Raw genomic sequence first — 13,324 nt, 5'->3', positions numbered from 1 at the left:
CGATCAACGTAAAGCTAAATAACTATTTATATGAATTATTTTTTATTTTCCGAAACTCGACGTTTGCTTTGCCAATCCATCATGGTAACTTTTCTTATTAATTTTAGATTACAATATTGAACTGGACAACAATGAAAGGAATTTTAGCGCCAGAAATCTCTACTTGAAATGTATGAATTACCAGAAGCATGAATATATCTAGCTATGAATATCCAACCCTACGATATAGCCCTACTATCATGTCGATTTGATTTGGGTGGCAACTTTCGAGACCAGTGAAGCGTTTTCAGCCAATCAGGAGACTGAAGGAAATGACGGCATGCTCCTCACTCGGTCGGAGTAGATGTGATTTATCACGTGACTAGATAAGACCAACCCAAATTTTAGCGGGAGGTTAGAGAGGCTATTGCTATTGTATATTCATAGCTAGATATATTCATGCCAGAAGCAAATTAAGATTTAGAAGCATCGATCTTCATGTTTTTTATGAGTCTTAATTTTTAATGTATTTAAATCGTTATTTCCAACGTGAATGTATAATCTGGTTTCTTATTAATTTTGCAAGAATTGTTATTTACTTAGATTAGTTGCTCATAAGAATACTCTTATTTTGTAGTATTGCGTCCGTATGGATTTATCATGGGTCTTTGGAAATCTTCGGTGAAATATTACGGTGGTCTGGTGGAAATTCAGGTAAGACATTAAAAAGGGAGTCAAAGTCGGGTATTGGATGAACGAATTTCACATTTTTGTCACTAGAAGCGCTGTTGACTAGTTTATAGGGTGAAAATCTGTAGGAGCCTCTATTAGATTTTTCAGTTTACATAGACTCATGCATCGGTCAAATCAAAGCTCCAAATCTACTAGATTTGTGTCTGCTAAGCATTCGCTTTATGTTTTATATTAGCAAATGGTCTGCTTAGCAGACAAAAATCTAACAGTTAATGACAGGGTGAGAAATAAGATATTTTTTTAAATTGGACCTGTGGCCAGTAGAGCCTAGGTAGTTAAATTAAAAAACTGGCCACTGGCCAGTTACCATTGTTAAAGGGGTTCCAAAGTTCGGTGGAAAAATGTGTGTAAAGTGAGTAAAGTGCGAAATTTACGGTTGACTCTGCCCGCCTCTGCCAAGGCCGAGTGAGGGGTTGGGGGGGATGAAAAGCATGCTCAATTTTCTTTTTCTTGCCACCGAACTTTGGAGCCCCTTTAACCTTCAAAATCAGGCTTTCATAATTTATTGTCAAATTATCTATTCTTGACAATATGTTCTATAGACCCGACCCGATCAAGCCTACTGAGAGAAAGACTGTTTATATTTATTTTTGCTAACTGCTTAATTTGCTTCTTCTATTCTGTGTGTAGAGTGTAGAGTAGACAGACTCACGACACCCAGTCAGCCACCTATACACACCATTGACCCTAGGCGAAGCACACAGCATAGAAGCAAAGACCAAACAATTTAAGGGATTAATATAGTATTTTTTTAATGAACTAAAATCTTGAAGGGAAAAATTAAGTGTTCACGACTCACCAGGGCCACTAACACCCCAAGCATTTAATTTTTAAACTGGCCTAGCTAATTTTTAAACTGGCCTAGCTAATTTTTAAACTGGCCTAGCTCATTTTTAAACTGGAGATTGGCCTATGATAGTGCCTTATTTATCACACTGGATAATGAAGCTACGTGGCTACCACCTAATTCCTACGCGTGTGCCTTTTCCGCGTGCTTTTCCAGCTTAGAGGAAGATGATTCGATTAAAGAAGGTTATTCGCGACCGAAACGAGTCTAGGTGGCTGAGTGGCTCCTTTGATCTAGCATCTGCTACAGACAAATTAAAAAGTCATGAGAATGTTTTCTCTTAAAGGGAATATAACCTCAGGTATTTGGTGTGGAACACCAACGTTTGCAACTTTGCCCGCTCTTGCCTTTGGCTTTAGAAATGTTTGGCGCCACTGACACTGTACAGGGAAATTTTAAAAATTGAAGGGGTCTTTCATAAAGATTGCTTCGCAGGTTATATTCCCTTTAAATAAACTTATCAAAATATAAGCAAAAGATGACAAAATTATATTAAAATGCAAATATCATTATTTATAAAGTCAAATGTACTCATAACGATTAGGAAAAACCATTAGCGTCTACTTTAGCCGCTACCTATCTTAAGTTTCTATGGCGAAGCAAAGGTAGCGTAGCGGTAGTTTTCGGTCGCAAATGGTAAACAACCCACTGCGTAAATTGGAGTAAAACTCCTATCGTAGTATACCGAAGTGCAGATTCGGCCGAGCGCGAAATAAGGATTTGAAATTATCTTGCTTGATTCCCCGAATTTTTATCCGTTCAAACATGAATTAGAGAACGCACATTCACCCAACTAGCCGAAAAGTTACACTCATAATTTGTTTTGGCTATCTTAGTACGAACAGGGCCAGCTGGTGGGCGTGGAGCTGTTCGCTCCGTATTTCTTGGGCTGGAGACATCCACTGAGGAGAAAAAAGCTTTTCTCGGTCGGGTTCGATTCGGAGGGAGAACGAATCGTTATTCTAACCTCTGCTGGAAAGGAGGCCAAAATTCGACTTCTGGTAAATTTTAACTCTCATAATAATTTCTCTAGGGGGCGCTCAAATATGCGATCTTCAGTAAATGGTGATCAGGGTTATTCAACTTTTAGAAGGTTGGATTACGACGCTTTACCTGTAATAAAGATATAAGAAGCCAATACAATGTCAATTAACTATGAAAATGATTAAATGAAATTTATTTACTTTTAAAACTTTAAAATAAATAAATGTGTTCGGTAAATATTTATTTAAAATTACCGTCAACTTTACCCAATGTAATTAACAAAGAAATTAAATATGTTACCTAGTGCAATAACGATAACATACGGGGAATATAGGGAAAACAAGTCTGACCTATGGGCGGAATGTGAACGCTTCTGTACTCTAACCTCTTAACGTTGAATACCCCTGCCTCTATCTAGCCACTATTAATATAGTTTTAAACTGATTTCTGTCATCGTGGGTATCAACACAGGTTGTCAAGTTACAAGTTGCAAACCGATTCCTTCGCGCTAGTTCGCAAAGGCCGTTTTACGGATAGTTACCGATGGATAAAGCGTTTGTGATAAACCCGGACCCACGAAATTAAAGAAAGTGCTTAAACGATTCTGCAGCCAAGGTAAAAAGCCTACAGAACATTACTGCTGCAGGCCATGCTTTTATTTTGCCGTCGTGTATCCTGCTTTAGCTAAAAATAGTGGTGCTCAGGGAAATCTGGGTATATAAAAAGTTAAAGGTCGGGGAATTTTAATAATTTGTAAAAGTCCGGGAAAGGTCAGGGAATTTTTAAACAAAAGCTTGAAGTCAAGGAATGTTAGAATTTGCAAAGAGATAAATGTCTGAGAATATCATTTTTTTGTAAACCTTAAAAATAATTAAAAATTCTTATACTGATTCTGAATGTTAAGAATTTTTAAGTCAGGAAACATCAATTTATTTAAATATTTTATGAAGGTGATCTAAAATGTTGCAATAAACATTTTTTCGTGAAAACCTAATCAATGAATCACCTTCATGCTTAAATATATGCGAGGAAATTCTTCAACTTCTGATAATAGTAATATTTAAAATTAACAATCTTGTAGTATAGCCTTAGACCAAGAAACACAGGGACGTCGCACGGTAGATATTTCGCGCCCGAATCTTCGTTGCGGCTGCCTATTTCCTATTTATCTCGCGCGGTGTCGCTAGTAGCGAAGGTGAGTCAATTTTTATTGGCTATTTGAGTCACGTGCACAGCCCTACAATCTGTCAGCACGTGGCCTGCAACAGCGTGGCTCCAAAAAACGAAATTTCTGGTATGTTTTTTAATATTTGTGTCCCTAAAATATTAAAAAAATATAAAATAATTAAAAAATATGTAACTCTTAGCTGATTATTTTTTTCAAGTACTTTAAAAATCGTTATTTTTATCTCTCATGGATGGCGCCTATTGACTATCTGTATCACCTAACCCCCCTCTCCCCACCGCAGCCGCAACAAAGACCCGTCGAAAAATAAAGCGTCGGGTATGCTATGAGCGAGACGTCCCTGTGTTTCTTGGTCTAAGGTATAGCCCTTAAAATATGGTCAGGTATTTTAAATCTGAAAATATTCTGGCAAACCTTTTAAACACCTTTCCTCCGATAAGATTAAGAAAGACGGAATGACAGGAGACAAATCTATAAGGGTAAATACACTTCAGTAATATTGAAGAGCCATCTACTATCGCAAAACAGATATTCTTATTAAGTAATTTCGTTTTACCTATTTCTGTATATCTGTTATTGCGAAACAGCTGCAGAAGTCGTTGCAATAAAGACTGAAGTAGTGTATTCTCTTATTTATGCTTTTTTTTATTTTAATTTTATGAATCAAATGAAAACAAGAAGCATTTTTTAAGCTGTCCCAGCTATCCCAAAAGCTTTAACAGGGTTAGTACAAGACCTGGAAAACCTGGAAAAGTCAGGGAAATAGAAAATGACTCCAAAAGGTCAGGGAAAAGTCAGGGAATTTTAAAATTTTCCTAGAGGTCAGGGAAATGTCAGGGAAATAACTCGTAATTCGTATGTACGCTAGGCGAAGTCTCAAAGTGCTACGCGAACAAGTCTATACTCTTTTTTATTCATGCCGCCCTCGGCGCTCTTCCCTCTCGGGTCTCGGAGCTCAAGCAGCCGCTTATGGTTTTCTACCTTACGGGTAACGCACCAGAAAATTTACAACCTAAAAAAAACATCGTCTGCTCTTCGGATAATTTTCGCGGGCTAGCTAATTTCGAACAACAATGTGTCTCTGTGTCCACGTGAGCTTTCTTTATGCATCCAAATTTTAATTATAATAATTTTATAAAGTAATACCTATTATATTACTAGAATATAGAATGTTATGATAATTGGGGATATTTTTTCGTCTTGTTTTTAAATGTTCAGTTCTTATATGGTCAAACATGCCTTCCAAGAAAACCGTATTTAATGACGATTGGGTTAACCCTTATTTACATCCGAACTTCGCTATCTGGCTTCAGCCTGTTAAAGGAGATGATAATAAAGCCTTTTGTAAGTTTTGTAACAAGAAAATCACACTTAGTAACATGAGAGTACAAGCGATAAAGAGTCACGTTGGACCTAAACACCTTAAAAATGCTCAAAGTGCCACTAAGGGTCAAGCCAGAATTGGATCAATTTTTAAGTCAACGAATTATCCAGTGGCTAGCACATCTTTAGTGGTTAGTGTCAATGCTCCTGAAGAAACGTTGAATGAAACTATCAACGAAGTTATGCCACCGCGCGCTTTTCAAGGACAGATATCCAGCTATTTGATTAAAGAGAAAATAACTTCAGCTGAAGTATTGTGGGCGTTGAGGCTAGTGAACAAGAGACAATCATTTCATTCATTGAATGATGATAACGAAATATTTAAAAGAATGTTTCCAGACAGTGAGATTGCTCAAGGTTTCACAATGAAAGAGAAAAAAGCCAAGTATGTAATAGCATATGGTTTAGGTCCTTACTTTCACAATGAACTTCAGAAGTCATTGGATGTAGTAAGTACCTTTGTTATATGCTTTGATGAAGCTCTAAACAAAATAGCCCAACGAGGTCAGATGGATATCCATGTAAGATTTTGGGATCGAGTATCCACGAGATATTTCAATTCTGTGTTTCTGGGGCACGCCACCGCTGAGGATTTACTGGCCAAATTTAAGGAAGGCATTTCTCCTTTAGAAGTACATAATATACTCCAAATAAGCATGGATGGGCCAAATGTAAATTGGTCCTTTTTAAATCACTTAAAAGCGGAAAAAGAGATTGAACCCAATGACAAAAAGATTTTGGACTTAGGTTCGTGTGGGCTACATGTTTTAAATGAAGCTTTGCAAACTGGACACAAGGTGGTGAAATGGGATGTGACATCTTTCATAAGGGGAATGTATTACTTGTTAAAGGACACCCCAGCTAGGAGAGCCGATTACACTACACCGAGGGGCTGATCACTCCGCGTAATCGGTGTACAGAGCCGTACCTTTGACTGTACTAATGGGATTACGCGTAATCTTTGAAGTCCCTGCCTTTGGCAGTGCTAATTTAGGTGTAATCCGGTGTACAGACTTTCTAAGAGAGGTTAGCCCCTCGCACTACACTAACCGGTTCAGAAATGTTTCCTTTGAAATTTTACGCAATTAGATGGGTTGAAAACGCAAATTGCGCTGAAAGAACTTTTAAAATATACCCTTATATAAAGAAATACGTCTCTTCCGCAAAACTACCCGCAAATGTGTCAGTTACTAATGTCAATAATGGCATTAACGATCCTTTGATGCTACCAAAATTGTCATTTTTTAAAACCATTGCCTCTGATCTTGAACCATTTTTGCGTCAGTTCCAATCTGATAAACCTCTTGGGCCCTATTTATATTCCGCCCTTCTAGAAGTAGTGCATATCTTGTTAAGAAGATGTGTTAAAGCGGAGGTTCTTGAAAACGCAAACTCGTCAACGAAAATTCTGAATCTAGATTTATCAAATAAGGAAATCTTGCTCGGACCAGCAAAAATAGACATTGGTTTCGGAGCATCGTCTCAACTAGCCAAAGCTAAAAGTCTCAGTGAACGTCAGAAATTAGAATTTAAAATGCAGTGTAGAGATTTTGCAGTTGCTACCACGAAGAAAATTTTAGAAAGATCTCCTCTCAAATACAGTCTAGTCAAAGGGATATCATCTCTGGACCCTGAATTAATTAAGAAAAAACCAAGAATCGCAGAAGAAAGAATTAAGATTTGCTTGAAATCATTACTAAATAATAATTGGATTGAAGAAGGAGTTGCAGAAAGAGCATCGCAGCAATTTTCTTCATTTTGTAAAGCGGCAAACTCTAAAACTGATCGAAAGGGAAAATTTCAAATATTTCTGGACGGGAAATATGAATTCAAGAAGAAACTAGGTTAGATGCATTTTACGTAGACTCAATGTCCGAATCAAAGTGCAAAGACCTTTGGACTGTAACCAAAATCATTTTGATACTCTCTCATGGCAATGCGAATGTCGAAAGTGGATTTTCGATTAACAAGGGTATGCTAGTGGAGAATCTACACGAAAATTCGTTGAAGGCACTGAGACAAGTAAATGGAATTGCTGCTGCTGGTGGATTGAAAAACATTTCAGTAGATTCAAAACTGCTCAGTTTTGTAAAGGGCGCAAGGGCCAGGTATGAGTTTGCATTACAAAAGAACGCTGAAAAAGATAAGAAAATTGATGAAGCGATGGAAGACAAGAAAAGAAAGCTCAAGCTATTAAAAGAGTTAAAGGCGAAAAAACAAAAGGTTTCTGCGACGCGCGCATTGGAAGACGAAGAAATTGAAAGAGATATAAATTGCCATTGCTGCTTTTTGTATAAGTAATTTAAACTTTATTTTTCTTTAAAGATGATAAAGTTTCTAGAGTATCGTAAATTTTTGTTTTAAAAAAGTTATATAAGTTCCTATAACTACATATTTTGTCCTAAAAGTGATAATCTGTTCCTATTGTATTTTGTCCTAAAAGTTATAATCTCTTCTTACCTTATATTTTTTTAAAGTGACAATTCTAGTCTTTTGTATTAACAAAATTCAAATGTTCAAGTTTGTAATATTTAACCTATAAATTAAATATTGATAAAAAATTTATTTCAAACGTTTCATTTGTTGACGTATAAACTATACAAAAATGGTCAGGGAAATCATTGAAAAATGGTCAGGGAAAACCTGGAAAAGTCAGGGAAATTCATTCTGAAAAATGTGTACTAACCCAAATTAAGCGAACGCAGAAGTTATTTTGATCTATTTCTGCCTGCCTCTGCTACCACTGCCTAGAGCCTAGCACCGCCGATCCAACGCCGCCGAGTCATTTAAGACTGGTTTTCACTAGGACCGAAACAGGACGACGGCGACGGCGGACGCAAAAATATTGTATGAGGCCTAACGGGAATTTTTTGCGTCGAAGCTAACCGTCGTGGCGTTTTTGGACTAGTGAAAACTAGCCCTTACTAGCCGATGAATTTTGATCCCGCCGCCGAGTTTCTTATTTTTTAGATTTTCAAAAAGGGGGGGGAGGGAAGAAACGTTTGCCCTTTCAGGCCGCCGAAAAAAATTCAACGCCGCTGGGGATTTTTGGAAAACGCTGCCGCCGACCAAATAAAATCGGCGCTATGCTCTAATTGTCTTGCCTGAATTTCCCTTTGGCCTGCCGCTGCTACCCCGCATTCTTTTGCTCCAACTTTAATTTTGACTTCTGCTGCCCCCCCCCCCCCACTATCTTGCCCCAACTTTTTTTCGCTACCCCGTGGTTGTCTAGCCCCAACTTTTCTTTCGCTACCCCTTCGTTGTCTAGCCCCAACTTTTCTTTCGCTACCCCTTCGTTGTCTAGCCCCAACTTTTCTTTCGCTACCCCCTCGTTGTCTAGCCCCAACTTTTCTTTCGCTACCCCCTCGTTGTCTAGCCCCAACTTTTCTTTCGCTACCCCTTCGTTGTCTAGCCCCAACTTTTCTTTGGCTACCACCTCGTTGTCGAGCCCCAACTTTTGTTTCGCTACCCCCTTGGTGTCTAGCCCCAACTTTTCTTTCGCTTCCGCCTCTTTGTCTAGCCCCAACTTTTCTTTCGCTACCGCCTCTTTGTCTAGCCCCAACTTTTCTTTCGCTACCCCCTAGTTGTCTAGCCCCAACTTTTCTTTCGCTACCCCCTCGGTGTCTAGCCCCAACTTTTCTTTCGCTACCCCCTCGGTGTCTAGCCCCAACTTTTCTTTCGCTACCGCCTCTTTGTCTAGCCCCAACTTTTCTTTAGCTACCCCCTCTTTGTCTAGCCCCAACTTTTCTTTCGCTACCCCCTCGTTGTCTAGCCCCAACTTTTCTTTCGCTACCCCCTCGTTGTCTAGCCCCAATTGCCTTTTCTGGGAGCTCAATAATTTACAGGCAGCCGTAGAAATTATCTGATCTCTTTTAATTTAATGATTTAGTTCATTAAAAGGAACCGAAAGTTTAGTAAACGTGGCGTTACAAATTAATTGAAATCATTTCTAGTTTAATTTCATTTTTCTAATTTTTATATCAGTGCATATAATTTTGCACCCCGAACGCATCCTCTGCTGCCATTAAAAATTCTTCGCGAATTTTGCTAAGGAATATCCTATGAGGATAAATATTTAACTTCGAGTTACGTTTCGTTATATTTTTTTCAGAAAAGAAACGACCCGAATGGTTTTAACGTTTACCTGTTGAAATCTGAAAAACCATTTCAAAATTTACGAAGTCAAGAGGAGGTAAAGTTTGTATTGTACAGGAGCATTTTCTACACGCATAGTATTGTCGGGCCAGAAAATACTAGGCGTTTACACTTCTTTCGGGTTTCTTGAGAAATAATGGCCCGTACTCGGACCCGGTTTAGGTATCAATGGTCGAATTGCATTAGATCGAAAGCTGGTGCGAAAGATCGAATCGAGAAAGGGTCGAAAAACATTCGGAGTGCAATTGACCGAATGGACTTTGATCGAAACTATTATTGTAAGGAAACCTACGGAAAAAACTTAACTGTGAGTAAAAATATGAAAATGACACCTGATTTTAATTAATTAATGTCCGCTGGCATTGGTATCTGTAATGTAAATTTAGAGCTAGAAAACGGAATTTGAAAGATGGGAAACCGAAAACTAACCTAACCTAACCAAATTTGATCATTCGATCTAATTAAACAACATTTCCTACTACAAGTGTTAAGTTAAAAGGAACCACATATGGACTGTAATGCAAAGGATGATAAAATTAGCGAATAAGTAGATTAGTTCATTAAGAAAAGGGAACAAAAAGCTAAACCCTAAACAAATTTGAAGAAAATTAAATACTTACCAAAGCTCGTACCGATAGGACTTCGAGCAAACAAAAATACGCGAAACTCGGACCAAATAGATCTTCCTACTACAAAATTACTAATAAAATATCCACCAAAGCAGTATTTAAATACCATTCGACCAAAAAAACGTTCGATCCATTCTACAACAATTAAAAGTCTGATTGAAAATTGTGCCAATCAAAAGCAATTCGATATTTTCATTTTCGATCAATTCGGGGTAAATTCGACCAATTGGACTTATACCGAGGTAACCGAGAACTCGACGGGCCTGTTTTCAAGACCTTTGACTCTTGTGATTTAAATAACGTTGAACGTTTTGTATAGGAATTCAGCAAGTGGCTGGAAGAGCAAGGCTACGGGCCCTTGGCCCCGGGTTACGACCCGGAAATTGACAACCCTGCGGACCTACTGAGCAGATTCTTGGTTACGGCTAACTTTTGGTAAGTTAAATCTAATAAGGATTAGCGAGTGTTTCACATGGGTTAAAAGAGGCTTTCCATAATAAAACAATACACAAATTAATAGCCCAAACATGTTGGCGGCTCTAATTTCAACAACCCATTACTGGCAACACTTATGTCATGGCGGTTTGTTAAAAGGTATATTTGCATCTCGTTCCAAAAAAAAACATACACAAAATGCGCTTGTTTTCTTTTTTGTTGATATTTTCTAAAACACCAGCTAAGGTACCCTACGTTAAGAAATCATATTTCAAAATATAGCAATATTAAAAATGAAATAGTTATACTATCAATAAGATAAAGTTATGACACGCCACACAAATGTTTGTTTGAAAATGTACCCGATAAATTAGTAGGGTCTCACACTCATATTTAAAATTTAGTGTAGTGAGGGGCAATGCCCATGTATTGGCGCGAAGCAAACTGTTAGTTACCTCTGTTTTCTTTGTTGAAACGTTGGAAAGTTTGTAGATTCTGGTTCGTATATATTTTTGTTATTTCTGTACAGGAATTCGTGCACTTTTAGGCGAATCAAAGGTTTGCCTCAGAAGAAACCCAGTTACCCCATTCAACCAGGGCTCTTCAAATCCGAGTACGGTGACCACGGACTGGAACTCATTATGCTCACGTACGCCGACGACGAACCCAAAGTCACAGCCTTAAAAATTACTGTAAGTTATATCAGTTAGTTAGTTACTGAGAACTTAGGTGTCTACCCACAGTAAAATTCGCAAGTGAAATTCAAAACAGGATCTTTTTGTGAAGAGGTCACAAACGTAGTCTGCTCCTAGTGGGGGGACATAACAGAGTGTCGTCGCGCCAAATATGACTTTTAAATTATGCTACGAAACGTCATTTTAATATATTATATAACTGTCGTTAAAATATTATTTATTATTTATATTAATATTAAGGTAATAAAAATACATAATTATATTAATACGATAATATAAATTGATGCATATAATTTAGTAAGTGTAGTTTGGCGTACCAAAATAGATGGCGTAAAATAGCGCAGATATTTTTTCCCTGAAGCTTTCGATAGTGTCGCAATAGACACATTAGCCTAGCTGATTATTATTATTTTATTATTATTATTAGACCGAGAGTGCGCTGACCTCTCCATAAAAAGATCCTGTTCAAACAGTAACGTCATTGGTAGGATCATTTATTTAAAATATTTTCCTACCACAATTTTTAAGAATCTACAATCTATTTCGTTAATTAAAAGTTAAATAATTAAATCGTTAAATTCAACTTTAATTAAAGTTGCTGGAACTAACTTATAAGTTCAATTGAACTTTTCGGTAATTAATTAATTATCCACCCAAAAACCATTCGGTTAAAAATGGCAAGGTCCTTTAAACAAAAACGTCACGTCCTATATTACTCTAGGCCATAAAAGTCGTGAAATCAAATAACGGGCAAGATCTGTAATTATATTCCCATAAACGTCATAAACTGGACTTATTTGTCGACAAGTGATGTGCTCTGAAGTAATATGCTACACCTTGCGCGTCCTAAGTGTTTTTACTGAGTTAAAATCCTTTCTACAACCATAAAACATTTGAACTCTGTTTAAATTTACTCTTTTACCTTAAAAACATAATTAAATAAAGCAGACAAGTTGTTGACTGCTGTAATTACGTCACTGCAGTTAACATCTTGTCTGCTGTAATTACGTCACTGCAGTTAACATCTTGTCTGCTTTAAGTAATTTGCCAGTTTCAATGGTCGCACCGCCACCTATCGATAATGTACAGAAATGTTCGAGTACCACTAGTACGGAGAGTTTCAGTAATTTTATCGAGTGTTTTTATTTTGTCTCGGTTGGACAAGGTGGTACTTTGAGCGAGACAAGAATTAAACACGTGCCAACGTTTATTTCACTGCCAAGTTATGTTGACTCTGATTATTGAAACTCGCTTACTATGCTTTTAAGGTAAAAGAGTAAATTTAAACTGAGTAGATAATAGATTTCGATCTAAACAATATATGCATCTATAAATAAAATAAACAAGCCGGGCCACGTTTTGCGAGAACGAAACAAAACTTTAAAGTCGGGAGGTTGAAATGGTCCCGTGATTAGGTAATGCTGCCATCTACATCGTTTTTAGAAACTAATTCTTGATATTTATGCTTGCCTTTCGTCCGCTACGTTGTAAATTTTATGATTTGTTCACTCTTTATACATTCTTAAGAAAAAGTTTTATCTTATATTGACCTTTTTCTTTAATGAACTTGGTAAATTATTTAACTTATTTTGTATCACTAGAATCGTTACAGCTAAGCTAAGAAAACTTGTCTCGACCATCGAGCCGAAAATACGTTCTAGCGCATGAGCGAGAGATAGCATTTTCAGCCAATAGTGTGTTTCTTTCTTTCCCAGAATGCTTTGCGAACATCCCAAAAACCGTTTTTCAAACCAATTTATTTAACGGTGTATTTGATACAATGCGATTCTAATATTAGCCATTATCTTTGAGGTTACACACTGATTTTGTTCAAACTCTAAGCATTGGTAGACCTTCATGTAACTGGAAAAATCCCAAAGGGATTTTATTCAATGGTCAACGGTTTTGCCATGGCACCGAAAAATGTTTTTGACAACTTAAAATGGAAATTTTCCCATTGAAAATAACATGGGATTTTGACCGATTCCAAGGGTCCCGTGAAACATTTTACAAAATTGAATAAAAATTAAAATACCAAAAATTGGTCACATTTTTATCAATTTTTTAAATCTTTTTCACAGGGAAATCGGTCAAAATCCCATGTTATTTTATGTTGTCAAAAACATTTTTCGTTGCCATGGCAAAACCGTTGCCCATTGAATAAAATCCCTTTAGGATTTTTCAAGTTACATGAAGGTCTACCAATCCCCCAAGTTTGAACAAAATCGGTGTGTAACACCTCAGGTAGTGTCCTTGTCAGTAAAACACTTAGGACGCG

At 37.2% G+C, this 13,324-nt stretch overlaps 2 protein-coding genes across 5 annotated transcripts in view; both read left to right on the top strand.

The window, feature by feature from the left end:
- The window catches only part of LOC149949804 (F-box only protein 31-like), a 57,939-nt gene that overhangs the window by 41,850 nt on the left and 2,765 nt on the right, over positions 1-13,324 (top strand). For 2 of the 4 annotated variants that reach the window (XM_090167933.1, XM_090167932.1), the window contains exons 2-6: positions 617-693; positions 2,416-2,580; positions 9,244-9,324; positions 10,236-10,351; positions 10,881-11,043. In XM_090167933.1, the coding sequence (XP_090024059.1) occupies positions 617-693; positions 2,416-2,580; positions 9,244-9,324; positions 10,236-10,351; positions 10,881-11,043 (602 nt within the window). Of the gene's footprint in view, positions 1-107; positions 171-616; positions 694-2,415; positions 2,581-9,243; positions 9,325-10,235; positions 10,352-10,880; positions 11,044-13,324 lie in introns of all 4 variants that reach the window. The other 2 variants (XM_090167931.1, XM_090167930.1) reach the window with 2 other exon arrangements.
- LOC149949805 (uncharacterized) lies at positions 4,985-6,080 on the top strand. Its single transcript, XM_090169061.1, has one exon. It carries the CDS (start codon positions 4,985-4,987, stop codon positions 6,026-6,028), a length of 1,044 nt encoding a protein of 347 aa, XP_090025187.1. The 3' UTR covers positions 6,029-6,080.

This window comes from Leiobunum rupestre, chromosome 3 (assembly GCF_980474605.1).
Source record: "Leiobunum rupestre chromosome 3, qqLeiRupe1.1.hap1, whole genome shotgun sequence".
Taxonomy (NCBI): domain Eukaryota; kingdom Metazoa; phylum Arthropoda; class Arachnida; order Opiliones; family Sclerosomatidae; genus Leiobunum; species Leiobunum rupestre.
The sequence above is the reverse complement of the archived record's forward strand: the minus strand, read 5'-3'. Positions and strand labels throughout refer to the sequence as shown.

Bases quoted from the DNA above. Each gene is read 5' to 3' on its own strand.
- LOC149949805 (XM_090169061.1), top strand. From the start codon at position 4,985: ATGCCTTCCAAGAAAACCGTATTTAATGACGATTGGGTTAACCCTTAT.